Source organism: Vanellus vanellus, assembly GCF_965231255.1.
Source record: "Vanellus vanellus genome assembly, chromosome: 2".
NCBI classification, from domain to species: domain Eukaryota; kingdom Metazoa; phylum Chordata; class Aves; order Charadriiformes; family Charadriidae; genus Vanellus; species Vanellus vanellus.
The window spans coordinates 91,666,978-91,686,449 of record NC_138906.1 but is presented as its reverse complement, the minus strand read 5'-3'; the positions used below and the strand labels follow the sequence as shown (position 1 = coordinate 91,686,449).

Genomic DNA, 19,472 nt, shown 5'->3' with positions numbered 1-19,472 from the left:
GTGCTGGAGTGTGTCCAGAGAAGGACAACGAAGCTGGTGAGGGGTCTAGAGCACAAGTCTTACATGGAGTGGCTGAGGGAACTGGGGTTGTTTAGTCTGGAGAAAAGGAGGCTGAGGGGAGAGACCTTATCGCTCTCTATCTGGAAGGAGGTTGTAGCGAGGTGGGGATCAGTATCTTCTCCCAAGTAACAACTGATCGGACAAGAGGAAATGGTCTCAAGTTGCACCAGGGGAGATTTTGGTTGGATATTAGGAAATATTTCTTCACCAAAAGGGTTGTCAAGCATTGGCGTAGGCTGCCCAGGGAAGTGGCTGAGTCATTATCCCTGGAGGTATTTAGAAGACGTGTGGATGCGGTGCTCAGGGACATGGTTTAGTGGTGGACTTGGCAGCGTTAGGTTTACAGTTGGACTTGATGGTCTTAAAAGTCTTTTCCAACTTAAATGATTCTATACCCCATACATAGTGCTGCTACTATCTGAATCACTGTATCAAAAGACTGACCTTTCTCGTGCTGCTGTGCTCATTGGAGAGCATAATCCCCTGGAAGTGTATCAGATTTGCTCAAGGCATGGCTACTCGATCATGTCCCCATACCAAGTATCACCATTTAGGTATATTAAAATGTGAGAATTCAAACGCATAACAACACCTTAGAAACCGACATTGTTTTAAAAAATGCTATTCATTTAGAGATTATAAAGTTATAACTACAGCATAAAAACATTAGATGACATTTTAATAAGTTTGAAAACAGCAAGTTGTTTATCAGTACTTGACAAACAGGTGACTGACAACAATTTCAAGTTTGGTTCTAATACCCCTTTTTTCTTCCTTGTGGAGGTATCAGAAAATCTCAGGTAGGCAACACAGAGCAGAGGCATGATTTGTAAGAACATCAAGCACAAAGTCCTTGATCTTACCAAGCAATAATCTCATTTTGAATTTGTATTTAATTTACCCAAGTTCTGTCTATAAAGTTACTCAGTAATAAAAAATATTTACAAGGATCATGTAAATATTCTCAAAACATTCTCAAAAAAAGTCAGTATAACATTTTTTTTGTCTTGCATCAGAGTGAAGTAACTTGGCATGGAAAAAGACACATTCTTCTGCCTCAGAAAAGGAATGCACTTCAACAATGTCAGGGTCAAAATAGAATATCAAGACTATATTGGTGCACCAAACCTACAGCCAAAACAAAATGCAGATATTTGATCATAGTTACTGTATTTCAATCAAACAGATCCTGCCAATGCACACAGTAACCTATGAGCGTGTGCTATGAGACTCCCTTTACCAAGAACTACAATACGTTATTTTTCAAGTCTCAAATATTTTGTCAATTGGATTTGAATTCTCCATTTAAAACAACACATTATCATAAGAAACAATTATGTAAGGATTGCCTAGGCTTGTACTTAAGGTTGTACTTAAAGTGAGCTATCTAGTTTGTACTTACAGACATAAATTAGGACAAATTCATCTGCAGTTCAAATACAGGTGGTTGAGAAGAGTGTGAGTGGCAATACTCTCTTATTCTCAAACATGAAAAAATTTTACTCCCTAATGTCAGTTAGATGATAATTAAACAGATCCAGTATCAAGAGCTACATGTGAGTAACACATACTCTAGATAATGCCCATGTGGCAATATATTGTGATTACAGCCACTTTTGAAGGCAACATCCAGCTTTTACTGTACTAAAATCACACATACACACACAAAACTTGGAGCCCGAAGGCAAAGATAAAACAGGTATTCTTATGGTTCTGAATGGGAAACATTGCACCTGCCAAGAGATGCATAATTTTGATATCCTGGATTTTGAAAAGAGAAAGAAATAAAACAATAAGGTTGCTACTTGGTGAGACAATTCTCAACGAAACAAACAAACAGAAAGTCTTTATTAATTTCCCAGAAGCTTCTTCTCAGGAAAAGAAAACATTCCAATTTTGGAGAGGTCTGCTAAAATGTTTAATCTGTAGACAGGACTGGACTTTTCGAATAGCGGAGATGAGAACCTCTAAAGAAACGTATAACCTCTAACTAAAGCAGTAGAGTAGATAATAAACATTGATATTAATCACAAGATTAAATAGTTCTTATGATTTACGGCTTGCTATCTGTCACAGAGCAGCAGTGAAGAATGCCACACTGTACACGAAGTATAAAATTACTATCGAATACGGGCCCTGAATCCCTGCCCGTCTCCCAAAGTTGAGATGTATTAACTCTGATTGGATCTGACCAGATAGGGAGTGCTTACTGCTCTTAGTATTTTTTATTGCCTGTCTTCGTGCCACCACAATAATAAATACTTTGTACTACCTAATGCATGCTATGAATATAATAGTGTTTTCCCACTGCATAAATTTTCCAGTGCCTAGATCAAAGAAGCATTTACATGCACAAGTGGAGAACAATACTTCTCAGATAATGACCCACAATAAACCTTGCCTGATTTCTTAACTGAGTTATATGTGGCTATTTTCATTGGAAGTGTCAGAAAGACAATTGAGTACTGTATAGATTCAGAAGTATCATAAACTTGACTGACTAGAATTTTTCAGGGTCTGTCCTCTATTCCAACTCATTTGCAGTTTGCATAGTACATGCCTCTATGCCTCAGCCCCAGATGAGCCGAATCCAGTACATATATCCGGGACAAATCCAGTATGATGTGCATGGAACTTCAGCAGCGATTTCAGCATAGAGCACAGCTTTTGTTCAGAAATACAGAAGGAATGAATGACGCTGATTTCTTTCTAATCTAAGGTAAATTAGGAAGAAAATGGACAAGAGGCAGAAGCAAAGTTGGGATTAGAGACATGAACCTAAAAACCCCCCACCGGAAGACATTACTCTCACTACTCTAGGACATCAAAGCAGTAATAGCCATAGTATAGAACAGATATGTAATACGATTAATAATATGCAATATTACATTATATTCTTTATGCAGTAGTCTAGGAGTCAGGACATCTGGCAATAACCATGAAATCTCACACAGCTTGTTAGTTAAAAATCAGCTTTTATCTCCCAGGCAAGTGATCTAACCACTGTGCTGGCTGTTGCCATTCCTATTCCTCCTGAAGGTTTGTAGTTGTAGAACCAAATTTCCAAGATTCATAGGATAAGAAAGAAAAATAAAAATAGATGAAAACTAGAAGAATGAAGCTGTAGACAAGTGAGCCTCTGCTCCAAATATTACAGTAAAATGCACTGGAACCTAACCTGCCTGCAGGTTACAGGACTCTTCACACAGAGGCCGCAGTATTTGGAATAACACATCTTCACATTTTGATGACTCTTAAAAGTCACAGAACAAAGTAAATAAGGCATATCTTAATTGAGAAATTCTTTAGCTTATGAAGATTTGCCACGTCCCATGATCAGAGCTGGGTAAACGCAAGTTAAAAAAAGCCACAAATACTACCAGGGAAAACCCCCACTGACTACTAGTGATACTGCTTGTATTTGCTTTGTGGTAAACATTTGGATTCATGGAGGTTTATTGGGGAAAAGGCTGCAGAATGAAGAAGCTCATAAACGTTAAGAAAAACAAGAGTTCATAAGAATATCCCATTTAATGATTGCTTTACTGACACCTCACACTGGATAACATACATATAATACATACAATATCATCATGCTTGTGACACAACATTTTTTTTTTTTTTTTAGGGTCAAAGATGAGTTTCATGTAGGGTTTGGACTTTTATTTCTCCCCATGACTTAACTATTGTACTTTCTTCTTTGGTTGACAGGGGTTCATTGAGTCACTCTTATGCATGTCCACCTTAAATGAAAGTCTTTTAAAAAGTAAGACCTTGCAGAAATTCTAAAGAGGTTCACAATGCTCAGCAGTGTGTCAAATTACCTAATCCTTTCTGTAAAGTTCTGATACAGCCAAGTCCCTTCCAAGGGAAGGCTTCCTCCCCATATCCCTCAGGAAGGGTCCTGAACACTAACTGTATACTCACGCAAGAGTTACACAGTTAATTCAAAGGTGAAGCTTTGTCCCGAGATAAGGATGATTCCAATAGCTGTTTTCAAAATTAGGACCAAGCCTGTTAACCAGCACTGAAAACTACCAGAGGCAAACCAAGATATTTTAATATAGGCTTAGATGCTAATAGATAACTCAGCTTTGAAGACAGCAGGAGCAACACTGAGTACCATGTAAGACACCTCTTTCACTCACAGCCTCACAGCCTGTGCATTAGAATTATCTAATAATGAATGTAGGGGTTATCAAGTCTAGTGTCCCTGTCAGGAAGAAGAGGTGATAGTTTCTGAAAAAGGAAAAACAGAAAAGAAGAAGGAAAGGCTATTTGAGCATTCTAAGTTTATAAAGCAGTCAAACAGGATTTGAAAGCTCAACATCGCTGTGATAAAGAGGAGCTGGTCTCTTTTTAATGGCAGGTTGAGACTTTGTCTCCGGCTCGTCACAACCATTCCTTCCCTGGCCCACGCATTGGTCTTACACCCACGCAAGCAGAGACGACTGTTCTTCAGCCTGTAGCTGCTTCTTGCAGCAGTTCTGACTTCCAGTGGTGGCACAGAAGCGCACACACTGTGTGTTCTTTGGACATTTATTTATAGTCTTTATCCAATAGAGCTGGGTAATTATAAAGACATAACGATAATTTGTGAACAGAAAAAAAGGGCTTCTCCTACTTAAATTTGTCCCATGAGAGAAAAGAATGCAAATGCCATGTACTTACAGCAGGCAATCCACGAACACGCTATCTCAAATATGAACAAACTATATGAGCAAATATCAGCAACAAACTAATCAAAATCAAGACCTATTTATGAGTTGATTATAATAACAAAAAATGACTACAAATAAGTGGTGGGTAATTTGTGAACCAAATAAAGGGCTACGATTCTCACGTATAAATTGCTGTCAATGAATAATTTAACCAGCTCTAGTTAGAGCCATCTATTTATTAAGAAACCTCTTTAGCACTCTCCAACTGGAGTTGGCAGAATGATTTATCTCTACACACAGTGATAAAGCCAAGGGAAATCAGAACTACTAGACATTTAAAACGCTGGGTTTGATTCTCTAGAGGCCTAGAGTATCATTTATAACTATGTAGCCTGGACTTTAGACACTGCCATTCTCATTTGGTAACATTTTAAAGCCACCTTGCTCTCTGGAGATGGCACAATACACAAGGCAGCGTCAGTTCAACATTTCTCTGTTTAAATTACATAATAAAACAGCTATGGTTTACACTGTCCTTCTTTGTCTTTAAAGATATTCTAAGTGGAAAATAACATAAATATTCTAGTAGGAATATACAGCAGGCATTCTTAGTAACATTAGCATAAATCCCAGAGTGAACATTAGAGTCTTGAAGACAAAACCATGCAATGTTTTAAATCTTTTTTTAAACTTTGCAGCAAAATGTTTCCTGGAAAGATTAATAATATAAACAAAGTATTCATTCAGCTAGGGTCTTCCTTTGTCAGAGCATTGGTCACTGCAAAAGGAGCAGAGAATAAGGTTATTAATTTTATGGTTTACTGCTTGATTTTTTTTAAACAAATGTTCAAGATCATCATGTTACCGTTAGGACGGGTGTCTTCCAACACGCCTGTTTTAGACAGCAGGGTAACTGATGGCCGTCCTTGCCTCAAGTCTGTTAAAATGACATTGCATAAGGCCAGAAGGATAAGAAGTTACAGGGATGGAGTTTTGAACTGTTGCAGTTTTGAACTGTGTAAAAGCACACTATACCTTTGTCAAGGAAAGGCATAAGAAACAAAGCAACCGTGTTTTCCGTTAGAACAGAAGAGAAATAGTTTTAAAAGGTGACAACGTATATGCCTCATTATCCATCTGCACTTTGATTTTCCTGTTTCTCTGTTTTTGAACTAGAAAGCATTAATACATACAAATAGACTACCTACCACTTTCACACTTGACTTGTGACTTGCATTTCGACTACTTTGATCATTATTATTATAGCATTTATATTGTAGTTTCTAGACTAAAAAGGCGCTTCTCAAACTGAGAGGAAATACCTATCGCTCCTTTCTACAATAATTATCTGCAGACTACTTCCAATAACCTCAACAAACCCGAGATAATACAGTCAGAAGTAGAACCAAATTGGAAAAAAAGCAGTCAATTTAAGCTTTTTTGCTCTCTTCACCATGTATGAAACACATATCAGCATATGTTTTTGCTTATAATTTTGAGGTCCATAACTTCACATTACTACATATATTATGACACCATGCACATTAAACTGTGAAAGCTGCACACTTTGATCAGAACCTGTAGCCTGCCAAAAAAATGTCAATATTTCATCTGAGATTTTTTAGCAAAAACACATGCACAACTTTTTTTCTTGTTAAGGTTGTTCCCTAGCAAAAAAGTGTCATAGCGGGATTACAAAAACAAAAGGAAAGAGATAAAACTGTAACAAAAATCACAGAGGAATCAAATCATGCTGTACTTTGCATTAATTCACTCCCATCTAGTAAGACAAACAGGAGAAATACAAACTGTTTTGATAGCATTTCCAAAGTGAGTTTCATGCACACTTGCAAATCACTTCATGAGGTTGGGACCAGTTTCTGGATAATACACAGCAGTGGGGCTTCATGAGACAAATGTTACATTTGTGGACATTTATTACCTGTTACAACCCTTCTAAAGGCAAATGTACGAAAAATCCATCTGCGTTTTCAAAAAACATGTTTTGAAATTGTTTTGTGAAGCCTCTCCACTTCTTCATAATAACTGCTGTACGTATTTCATCAGGATTATTTTTATCATCATTCTCTGCATCGCTACCTGTAATTTTGAGGTCTTACAAGCAGGGAAAACCACTTTCTAGAACTTCTTGGAAAGAGAAGTGTCCTGGTTCTGGCAGAGATAGGGTTAATTTTCCCAAGGAGCTTGCACAGGACACAGATATTCCATACCATGTGACAGCCATGCTCAGTCTACAGCTGGGGAGCTGGCCCAGGAAGGGGGAAGAAATCACAGCAAGGGAGTGGGCTGGGGGCTTTGCAGGTCTGGTTGGTGAGTGGTGGTACATTAATCGTGTTTTGTACATTCCTCTATCAGTGTTATTGTTGTTGTTTTCCTCTTTACCTTTGCTGTTCTATTAAACTGCCTTTATCTCAACCACAAGTTTTGCCTTTCCTCCAATTCTCCCCCCATTCCACAGCTGGGGGGGTGTGAGTGAGCGGCTGCGTGGTTCTTTGTCGCTGGCTGAAGTTAAACCACGACAGGAAGTTCAAAACCTGTTGTAACATTCTCCAGTCATCTTTAAGCCTCAGGTAAAACCTGGCTCTATGGCATAAAAATGCAGGTTCAGTTCAGTGAACAACCCACTCTTTAGAGACTTGCAATGTAGCCAATAATAAATCTTTCCTCAGATTTCATACTCTCTTTATAAGTCAGCCGTACCCCAATTTCATCAATGCTCAACTATAAATCCCAATAATCAAGATCCACCACTGGGGATGTACCGTTTCTGCTCAGGATATGGAGGGGACATCCTCTGTCTGCTGGGACAGTGGAAATATTACCTTTACTGAACTCCCAAGAAACAGCAACCAGAAACTGTTTTCAGAATACCCTCAAACTAGACACCATACCCAATAATTGTCTTATTCATTCTAATAAATCAATACATTTTGCAACAGTCCTCTAAATAAGGGATACTTGCTCTTGTTGCAGCATCCTGTTTTCTGAAGAATGCTTTGAAGACATTTCGATATTGACAAAGTTTTTAACCATTGGAGACCTAGGCATTTAAATTGAAAGGGAGAAATAAAAGGGAGAAAGAAACGGGAGGGGCGGGGGACAAGAAACAAAACTATGACATACATAGCACCATTTTGCTTGGATTTTGTTCTGATGATAAAGGGAGTAAAATCTTTAAACTTGAAATGTCAGAATATTGCATTGTTCTTTAGCTTGCTCTACTTTTAACTTATTATTATAGATGATTTTTACTTCAGAACTTCTGTGACTGCTTTCTTTGACTTTCCTTTCTGAATCAATGAAAACACTTTCAGGGATTTCTGCCTGACTAAAGCCAGCAGCACTGCTAGTTCTAAGCAACACAAAATGTGCAGGAATTGATATATCCCTTCATTCTGTGTCAGAAGTCAGCGTAGCGAAAGATTAAGATATGTTTCCAAAGTATGAGAGTATGGTTTTGATATGAACAGTAGCTGTTAAATCCCAGCATATCAGAATCTCCTAGCAGAATGATGACTTGGCAAAGGTTTAGGAAATGAAGACTGTTGACACAGCAGATTAACGCATTTGTTTGCTTACTCCCAGTCTCCCCTCAAGTAATATTATATCTATTTAAGGTTTAATGAGATTGGATTACACTTTTATACTGTCAGGATTATTCTCCCCTGTAGTATTTGTATTCTAATCACAGGGCGGATAGGTAAGTGACTGGTGGGGTGGGGGGGGAGGCGGGAGAAAGAATTTTCTTTTAACTACTGCTCATCTGCTTCAAAGAATGGGATTTTTACTTTGAGTAACAAAGACAGCAGAGCATTCATTTGTATTCAGTCCAATATATATGTCTATCTTCTCACTGAATCAGCTTTGTGCATTCCAAAATACAATTTTTGTAAGAATGTTGTAATGAATTATAACTACAGAAGTTATGCAGAGTACATCTCACACAGCATGGGTTGGATCCATCCTGCTTTACACCAGTAGGTGGAAATTGCTGACTGCCACTACTTATATTAGAGTTGCATGCGCTTCCCTTTTGGCAGCAGAAAGTACAATATCTATTATCACAGGGTTGAGTAAAAATCTAATGTAGCCCAACCAACTTGCCCATTGTACTGGCATACAATAGAGAGAGGATAATGTAGGTTGGAAGGGACATCAGGAGGTCTCAAGTCCCACCTCCTGCTCAAAGGACAGCTAGCTATAACATGCACTGGGTTGCCGTCTAGTCTTGAAACCCTCCAAGAATGGAGACTGGACAACCTCTCCGGGAAATTCCATTCAGTGCTTGACTGTCCTTGGAGTGAAAAAGTTTTTCTTTATATCCAGTCTGAAACTCTCTGCCTGTTGTCTCTTGTCTTCCCATCATGCACCACTGTGAAGAGCCTGGCTCCATTCTTCATGTAAGCTCCCTGTAGCTATTTGTAGGCTGATACTAGACAATCCCCCTGTCTTCTAGAGGAGTCTTCTCTCCTCTAGGATGAACAAGGTCAGTTCCCTCAGTTTCTCCTCCTAGGGCATGGTGATCCAGCCCCCAACAGAAGGTGGTCCTCCACTGAATTTGCTCCACTTTATCAACACCCTTCTTGTAGTGGAGGGAGTCCAAAACTGGTTGTGGTCCAAAGTCTGTTGAGTACATGGGGATAATCTCTTCCCTTGATCTATTGGCTATGTTCCTGTTAATGCAGCCTGAGAAACTGTTGGCCTTCTTTACTGCAAGGGCATGCTCTTGGCTCATGTTCAGCTTACTGTCTAGCAAAGCTCCCAAGTCCTTTCAGCAGAGCTGTTTCCTAGACAGTCAGTCCCCAGCCTCAGTCACAGCATAGCGTTAGTCTGCACCAGATTTGGGACTTCACATTTGCACCTGTTGAGTTTCGTGAGGTTCTTGCTAGCCCAACCCTCCAGCATATCTAGGTCCCTGGGATGGTAGCACTGTCCTCCAGTGTCCACCAGACAGGTACCCCAGTCTGCTGTCATCTGCACACTTGATAGAGTGCACTATAGTCTCTCCTCCAGATCATTGATTAAAATGTTAAACAGGACAGTACTCAGCTCCTTACCACTTGTATACATCCTATTAGCAACTACCTTCTGAGCCTGACATCCAAGCAGTTTTTATACATCCAGTTGTCCACCCATACAGACCACACATCCTAATTTCGACATATGAATATTGTGGGAGACAGTGTCAAAAGCCTTCATAAATTTGAGGTACTACTCTCTCCTCAGACACAAATCCAGTCATTTTGCCACAGAAAGCAATTAGGTGGGTCAGGTGTGATTCACCCTTGGGAAATCCATACTGAATGTTCCCAGTCCCCTTCTCCATCACGTGCCCACAGTAGTGTGCTCCAAGGAGGTGTGCTCCTTGATTTTCCCAGGGACTGCATGCAGAGCAGCCCGTTGTTCCCCAGATTGTTCCTTTGGCTTTTTTTGAAGATGGAGCATTGCGGCAAAAATTTAACTCTGAATTTAATTTGCCACCACTTTTAATAATTCAAGTAAATTAAATCAGAAAAGATACAATAATGACAACCTTTCTCAGCCTGGTAGTGACTGTACCCCGCTCTTCCACCTCTCCCAAATGTATACGTGCTTTATGGTGTTAGGAGCTTGGGGCAGATGACATTGTATGTGGGAGTAATGCCAGACACTGGATGAATTCAAAACTATTAAACTTGGTCTGCTTTCAAAGTTATTGTTTATTTCCAAGTTAAGACCATTGCCTTTTAGTTTCTGTTGTTAACAGAAGCAGTGGTGTTTCCTCAGTAGTCTTTTACCACATGTAGTTTAGGATGCAAACTTATGCTAATGCCTCCACATGGAAAGATAGGACTACGGAGAACTAAGATGCTAAATCATTACCAATATCATGAAATTAAAATTATTACCTGCACCCCAAAGAAGGTAAAAATGTTGCCTTTCTCCTCAAATCATAAGATTTTGAGTAAATTACAGTATGTATTTTGGTATATATTGGGATTTTAAAGTACCCTTTTGTACTGTAGGTATGGTATTTATATGCAAACACGTGTGTGGTAATTTCAAAATCTACCCAAAAGGCAATTTTTCTGAAAAGTGAATATTAATATTTCTTGGAAAACAAAGCTTAATACTTGCACTTGACTGGGGGGGAGGGGACAGAAGGAATGTTAACAAAACTCACTGCCATTCAGTGAAATAGATGTGAAATAGAATTGGCTGTCGAGAAAACCTCAAAAACACTATATTGTTTTCTGTTTTTTTTTTTTATCATACAGTTTCTCACACTTATAAAACATACACTGTCCAATTACATAAAAGCATGTGCTGGAGTCAGAATAAAGATCCAGCTAAAGTAGTATCCTACTTCCATGAATGACCAAAACCAGAGGTATAGAGAAGAATAAAAGTAGAAGGCAAGCGTACATCAAAAGGAATATAGGAGCAATATCTTTTTAGGAGCAAGAAAGATGCATAAAAAGAACCTAGAACCTTTACTGAACACAATTTATTAATGAACCATGAAACATAAAGTTTTAGATCCTCACTTACTGAATCAAACATAAAAGGAAACACAGTAAGGGAAACTGAAAACTGAAGACAATCAGAATAATGACAAATTACATCATTCTCAGTGCTGCCATTATAATATAAATATCCCACAATGCAGTGATAGTCTCTTCATATAAAACCAATTTGGTACCCGTTTCTGTAATTCAGTTTTTGTCAGGAGACCTCTACAATACAAACAGCATTTAATATTGGCATGGTTTCACTTAAAATGTTATGATTTACCAACCAGTGGGAAGTTTTGACTACAATTGGTAAAATCCAAGCACAGTTTTAACCTATTACAAGCTATTATATTACTGCCTGTCTTTCAAGAAGCACAATGAGAAAGCTACGAGGATAATATGCAAAGAAATACTGTCTCACCTGAATGCACCTAATTACTATAAAATTTCTTCAGACTCAAAAGAAGCAATCTTCTCTGAAAAATGGTATAATGCTTTCAAGGGAAAATTAAATCGCATGTTAAATCACAATGCACATTTTTATTGGCCTCTTGATAAATGATAAGTTATAGAATATACAATTTTCATTAGTAAATCATAATTTTAGTAATTGAAAGGATTGATCCAGTTTCTACTGAATCAGTAATTTTGAAATTTACTTCATTGATTGCAAGATCAAATAAATAGGGTTAGGATTATTTTCCCTCTTGTTGATCAACAAATTCTTTCCCTAAATTTACCGTATTTGGTGCCTACTCACTGTGAGACAAACTGTGCACATTAACAAACCGTTGCTTTGATGAGCTATCCCCTACTAATGTACATGAGACTAAGTGTTTGAGAACGAAGTCTTATGCCATGAGGCTCTAAACATGCTACTTCAACTTAGTATTTCAGTCTCTGCTGGGGACATCCTTGTTCTGCAAAAAGAGTTCTCTGACACCCTTACTAATTTTAAGAAGTTTCAAATTTTGAACCAAGAAAGCAATACTTCTAACCAAGGCAATTTTAGGTGGAGGACTATTTTTGTTTCATTGCTAACTTGACATATAAATGGACAAAAAATAAAGCAGGGTGTTAAACTGCATAATGAATGACTTAAAAAATGAAAAGAAAAGGCAAGGTAATAAAATATTTGTGAGCAAAAAGGTCAGAAATATCATTAGCAGTAATTGTATTTGTTATTTGTAGAGTTACTTCTATTTCAGAGGATCCTAAACCGTCTTATCTTGGGTGAGATTGTGCCCTGAACTACATAAAAAGAACAAAAGACAGAGAAACTTGAGAAGGCTTCAACACCTTCAAAGGAGAATAGCAAACAGACACCAAAATTTGAGTTCACAATATAATGTAAACAAAGACATTGCAAACTGCTGAATTCATCTACTCAGAGAAGGTGGAAGGTAGAGTTAAGGCTGCCAAAGAGGAAGAGCTGTTGTACGAGGTGCACTGCACGTATTCCATAACTCACAGAACAGTAAAACTCATAGACCTCAAAAACTATTGCAGTTATCACAGCAATGCAGAGTTCATACCTGTGGCAAGATAGATGATATGGAAAAGCATGTCCTTGCCCTGCACGACATCCACAACTACATGGGAAAATCGGCTGTTGTCTTCCATGAAGTATGGAATTGGAATAACTGGTTGAATGACCTCGTGCATTAAGAAGAATTTTTGAGCATCTTGAAGATTCCTCTCAGTCAGATTTACATACAAACCCTGGTCCATGGTGCCGCACTGTAAACACAGAAAAGTAACATCACTACACACGTCAACAGTAACAACAGATTTACTCTGTGATTTACAGCGCAAGAAAATAAAATCCAAGAGTATATCTTATAGTGACAGTGTGGAATGCCACTTTTAGGCCTCGTTTAGGTGCTGACCAGACTGTCCACACAGTGATGGAGGAAGCTCCGCTTTCCTGAGGCTCCCTAACTCTAAACAATATGGACGGGCACCAGACTGACCACCACAAGTGGGCTATAGTAATATTTTGCTATATCCTATGTTCACAGGGCAGGAAGGAGAAAAACTACCATCCAACAAACCATGTAATTTTCTGAATAGTTTTCTTTATAATTTACACAGACGCAGTGCTAAAGACTTAACATTTTTTCAAAGGAGAGCCCATGTCCTACCACAGCCAGGGTCTGAGAGAAATCCTAGATCACAGCATCACCCACAGTTCTAGCAGCTTCTTCAGACCCTGTATTCACTAGCCAAGAATGGACAGTGTGAAGCTCTAACTATAAACTGTTACCAATGGCAAAGACATTTTTCGCTTTGGAACTGACTCCATTTTATATCTGAAAACTGTACTTTTCTATTCCAGAAAAGCATTCACTAATTGCATGCACAAATTTCAATCACAAATAAACAAAGCAAAGTAAGTGGTAGTTAATATTAGCATCTCTCTGTTTAAGTCTTCAACTAACTGAGGACAGAAAAGAGAAAGCTGCTTAGCACCTCTAAATATGTAAACATCCACACGTTTACTCATGCATAATTGCATCAGAGAATTAAAACAGTACTTCACAACATTTATAAAATTTGTTGGTTATGTGAAAGGCATACCTAAGTCATACTTCTTCATTCTGTTCTACTATGTCATAAATTATGCTATGAATTACAGCATGAACAAAATAATACAGTGTGTAAAACCCTACCAGTTATTTTTTCATTATTGCCATATTTTCAATCTGAAATTGTCATCATTCCGAATCCACAAACGTTAAGAAAAACTCCAATAAATAATTTCATAATGAGAGATCATATGATGAGGAAAGACAGCTAAGCAACTGGCAGGAAACAATTAATTCCTCTGAGAGCATCCTGCATGTCAGGCCAGTGAAAAAAATAAACGATGCCAAAGAAGAATTTCTCTGAATCTATCAAGCAGGGAAGATTCCAACTGGAACACTTATAGTACACTGAAATACACATGGTCCTTGGACTTACGATGGAAATTGTCCTGTGTAAAGAGAAAAGGAACAACCTCTGGAGAAAAACAGTGTTCCTCAAAACTGGGACTCCAATAGTATTCTAATCTGGAAAATATTTCCTTAATATTTCATTACTTCTTTATGGTGAGGGTGACAGAGCACTGGCACAGGCTGCCCGGGGAGGTTGTGGAGTCCCCTTCTCTGGAGATTTTCAAGACCCGCCTGGATGCAGTCCTGAGTAATGTGCTCTGGGCAATCCTGCTTTAGCAGGGGAGTTGGACTAGATGATCTCTAGAGGTCCCTTCCAACTCTGAAAATTCTGTGATTCTGTGATTCTGTAATATAATCCAGTCTTGGAAATACAATGTCCGATGTAACTATCACTACAGAGCAGTAGTCTTTCTTAAAATCACACACTTCTGTCTGTTACTGCTGAGGATAAATCTACTTCTGAGACTACACAAATAGAACTTTTGATATTTTATCATAAGCACTCTACAAAAGAAAAGTCTGTCTCTCTGGGAAGGAAACCAGTGACTCAGCCAATGAATATACCCCATCTACGTGCAGTATGCACTCTAAAGGACCATCAAGTCACAAAAAATGGTTACACCCAGCTCTAAGCATTAAATTAGCTTCTGGTATACATCAGTGCTGCAGCTACAGAGCCAGAAATCTAACAGAAAGTTCAACAGAGTAAAAGATAGCTCCTGCAAAAGAACAGAAGTTTGACATCACTAATGACGCCTAGAGATCAGTTAATGTCAATTTGCTTCAATACTGTGTTGTAAAAGGCCATGTTAGAGCTTTCAATACTAGCACTGGCCTATAAAGCCATTGCTCAATGAGATATGGTACAACTGTTGCCACTGTTCTTGTAAATTTGCCATATTAAAATCAACCAGACTATCCAAGCAAGACATGTCTTCAACACTTCAGTCTTGACTGGGATTTAGAGATGAGCACCCACAGTACAGTAGAGACTTAAACCATTTTTACACAGCCATCAGGCTGTCATCTTTCTTTGTATATACCATTCTGTATGGGGTGCTCTCACAATAATTATCAACACATTAATACAAGGTCTGAAGGGAAAGGTTATTTACTTTTATTGGACTTGCACAGAATCACAGAATTTTCAGAGTTGGAAGGGACCTCTAGAGATCATCTAGTCCAACTCCCCTGCCAAAGCAGGATTGCCCAGAGCACATTACTCAGGACTGCATCCAGGCGGGTCTTGAAAATCTCCAGAGAAGGGGACTCCACAACCTCCCTGGGCAGCCTGTGCCAGTGCTCTGTCACCCTCACCGTAAAGAAGTTTTTCCGTGTAGTTGAACGGAACTTCCTGTGTCCTAACTTGTGCCCATTGCCCCTCGTCCTGTCACTGGGAACCATTGAAAAGAGCCTGGCTCCATCCTCCTTCAACCCACCCTTTAGATACTTGTACGCCATAATAAGGTCTCCCCTCAGCCTTCTCTTCTCCAGGCTAAAGAGTCCCAGCTCTCTCAGCCTTTCCTCATAAGGCAGATGCTCCAAGCCCTTAATCATCTTAGTTGCCCTTCGCTGGACTCGCTCCAGCAGTTCCCTGTCCCTCTTGAACTGGGGAGCCCAAAACTGGACACAGTATTCCAGTTGTGGCCTCACCAGTGCCGAGTAGAGGGGGAGAATGACCTCCCTCGACCTACTGGCCACACTCTTCCCTATGCAGCCCAGGATTCCATTGGCCTTTTTGGCGACAAGGGCACATTGCTGGCTCATGGATAATTTACTGTCTACCACGACCCCCAGATCCTTCTCCTCAGAGCTACTTCCCAGCAGGTCCACCCCTAACCTATACTGGTGCTTTGCATTCTTCCTCCCCAGGTGCAGGACCTTGGACTTGGTTTTGTTGAACCTCATTAGGTTCTTCTCTGCCCAGCTCTCCAGCCTGTCCAGGTCATGCTGGAAGGCAGCACGGCCCTCTGGGGTGTCAGCCACCCCACCCAGCCACCCCACCCAGCCACCCCACCTCATCAGCAAACTTGCTGAGGATACACTCTGTCCCCTCATCCAGGTCATTAATGAATATATTAAACAAAATCGGACCGAGTATTGACCCCTGGGGGACACCACTGGTTACAGGCCTCCAACTAGACTCTGTGCCGCTGATCACAACCCTCTGAGTTCTGTCCCGCAGCCAACTCTCAATCCACCTCGCTGTCACCTCATCTAGCCCATACTTCCTCAGCTTCCTAATGAGGATGTCATGGGAGACAGTGTCAAAAGCCTTGCTAAAGTCAAGGTAGATGACATCCACGACTCTCCCCTCATCCAGCCTACCAGTTATAACATCATAGAAAGCTATCAGATTGGTCAAGCATGATTTACCCTTGGTAAATCCATGTTGACCACTTCCAATAACTTCCTGTTCCTCAATGTGTTTGGAGGTGACATCCAGAATGAGTCTCTCCATTACCTTCCCAGGGACAGAGGGGAAGCACACCTAGTCAGAAACAAGGTAAGATTATTAGATACAAGCCTTTCTTCAGGCTTTCTCCTGCAAAAATTTAGCCTCACTTGGACCCTCTTCCTATCGCTATTTTGACAATACAAATATTTCTACAACACGTAAAAAGTTATATACAAATATAGCCCGCTTCTGCAATATGGCTTATTAAATGGCGTCTTGTCACTTGGGGCTAATGCCAAACATACTATTTAGGAGAGGCAATGTGGTTCTGGCCTGTAATTCAGAGCAAATTCAGTGTCTTATTTTCCTTTGTTTGCGTAAATCGGGAAGTAATTAAAACTACCTACAGTTTCCAACAGGTGATTCTGTTCCAGGCTTGCAAAGATCTCATGACCCTTACAAGAAGACACGGAAGGCTGTTAGAGGAGCAGCACTGAACTGATGAAATTGCATTGAGATTAAGGGAGGGTGAAAGGCGGATCGAGGTGAGTACACTTAAGTATCTTGGTGAAAAGCTATCGTCGTTAATCACTAAATTAATGCTGTTTTCCCTTCCACTCCTCTTGCTAGAATCACACTCACTAAGATTGTCCAAGTAGCAGCGGTGACTATGGAGAAGAAGAGAACAATACATATGTGCTTATCTGAAAAACCCTTTTCTTTTTGCAGAAAGTTCCACTGAGTGACCCACTTTGGCCTAATTAGTTTTATGTTGTCAGCCAACTGCATATTATTACATCCTCTGAGGCTCACAAGTTCAAATGAGGGGCACGCCATGACACAAATTCTTTTAATCAGACTCTTCAGGAAGCGTGGACCACCTTGCACAGGAAAATATACAAAATCCTGACCACTCCTCCTTTACCCCCCTCCCACCACCTTTCCTTTTTCTGTCAAACAATGTTCCCTTTTCAGGTTCTAATAGTACAAATACAATGTAAAAGAGAAATGCAGTTTGATCATACTTCAGCCAGGAATTAATGTTACCTTCACAGGTAACTATAGTGCTTCGTTTTGACAGAAGATTGAAGTTAAGCCTTTGTTCTCCCGCCCTTCAAAGCACATCCAAATTTTGTGGAAGGATAAAATTTCGTATGTTGAAATACGGGGACCTCTCAAGTCTTTTTTTTTTTTTTTTTTAATTCTTTTTAATATCTTAGGCTATAACACACTGCAAAACTGGACTTATTAACTATGAACCATACAGCACTTTGAAAAAAACCTCATGTAAACCATTGTCCTTCTCTCACGTATCTGTACCTGAAAATTAGGGTTAGGGTTGGTATATGGAAGCCAAGCAGAGCGAGAGTTTTCCTGGTATTTGAAGGGTCCATTAAAGGCCTGAGTTATGGCACTCAAGTTGAAAACACATACTGCTGAGGCTGCTATGCTGTTCCTGCAAAAGAAATATAAATATTAACCTAAGTAACAATGTTAAGAAGTCCATTTGCTGAAAAATAAATATAAAAGGCAATAACTCTCCACTCCTTCAAGTAATTAATAAGGCAGATATGATCAGCTGGGAGATGATATCTAAAGATAATGATACATGATGTGCTGATTTATGCACAGAAATTGGATTTAAAATTTTTGTCAGCCTTGCCAAGTAGCTGGTGTGGGAGAAACTCAGAACTCCCTACCTTCTGCTGCTGCTCTAATAACATGAGGGCATACTTCCACACATAATCACATGCATCGGGGACACCTTTCTTCTAGTTACAAAGTTCAGGATGAGATTATTCTCAGTGCTCATTAATGTTTCTTCTACCCAGCCAATGAAAGCATGATGGAGGTAAGGATTTTCAATGTATGGTATGTCTCTAGACCCTATGGAATCCCTGGGTCAGACACCTCCACAAAAATCCTGTCTTCCAAGAGATGTTGTACGGCAATAGGAATGCAAGTTCCAGAAACCCATCAAGAGAAAACAACTTGGACTGCAAATTTTACAAGATACTCTGTTAGAGGAATAAACAGGAATAAACAGCAGCCAGGCAAAACATACCATTTCCTGTTCTTGTCTTGAAAATGTGATATACATGACAATAAAGTAATACTGTACAACGTAAACAATATAATCCAGTGACTATGAGAGCTCGCAATTGCTCTCTTCCACAATTTGAGATAAAGGGATAGATAATGGAGGTGGCAGTTGTAAAAATTTCCATCGCAGGTAAAACTGCTGACAATTGATTCACACAGCATTCTTTGTTTCCCCCCACCCCCTCCCTTTTTAAATTTAGCCTGTAATTTACGCAAGGCTTAAGAAAGACTACTATAAAAACTCCAAAATGATGGAAATTAAAAATAACCCCAGGGGATCACATTTGCCAACAACTGAAAAAAGAGTTAGGATATATGGATTAGGATATATGGATTTAATCGCAGGACAAAAGAACAATTTGCTGTCTTACGCTTGTCACTCTTATTTCAAAGAATCTCCACATCTTGAAGTTTCATGCTAACAATTTCTGCAGAATTGATTATCATTGTATTTGATAATTCCTTGCCTACATAAACTATCACTAAAGGCAGCTCACTGATATTATCAACCATACCAACATCTTCTTGAAGAACATTGCTCCCCTTCCATGGCCAAAGCCCTGTGGATTTTCTGGAGCAGAGTTCCTCCAGTCAGGCTTTCCATGGTAGGACTGCCAATGATATTTTGACTTCTCATGAAAGATCATGCTGAACCATGTATGAGCATTCCACCTGAGAAATACCTGTCTTCTAAGACTCGAACTAGCCAGTAAAGCAGACCAATGAAATTAAAATTACTGTTGAAAATAGCATCAAACTTTCTTATCCCCAGTAATCCCAGTGTCTTTTACCATTC

The 19,472-nt window shown here is 39.4% G+C and overlaps 1 protein-coding gene across 1 annotated transcript in view; it reads right to left on the bottom strand.

Moving 5' to 3' along the window:
• SEMA5A (semaphorin 5A) overlaps positions 1-19,472 on the bottom strand; it is a gene marked incomplete at both ends in the record, with an annotated part of 243,572 nt that overhangs the window by 115,568 nt on the left and 108,532 nt on the right. Inside the window, 2 exons of the mRNA XM_082479270.1 lie at positions 12,772-12,976; positions 17,894-18,029. Of these exons, the coding sequence (XP_082335396.1) occupies positions 12,772-12,976; positions 17,894-18,029 (341 nt within the window). The remainder of the gene's footprint in view (positions 1-12,771; positions 12,977-17,893; positions 18,030-19,472) is intronic.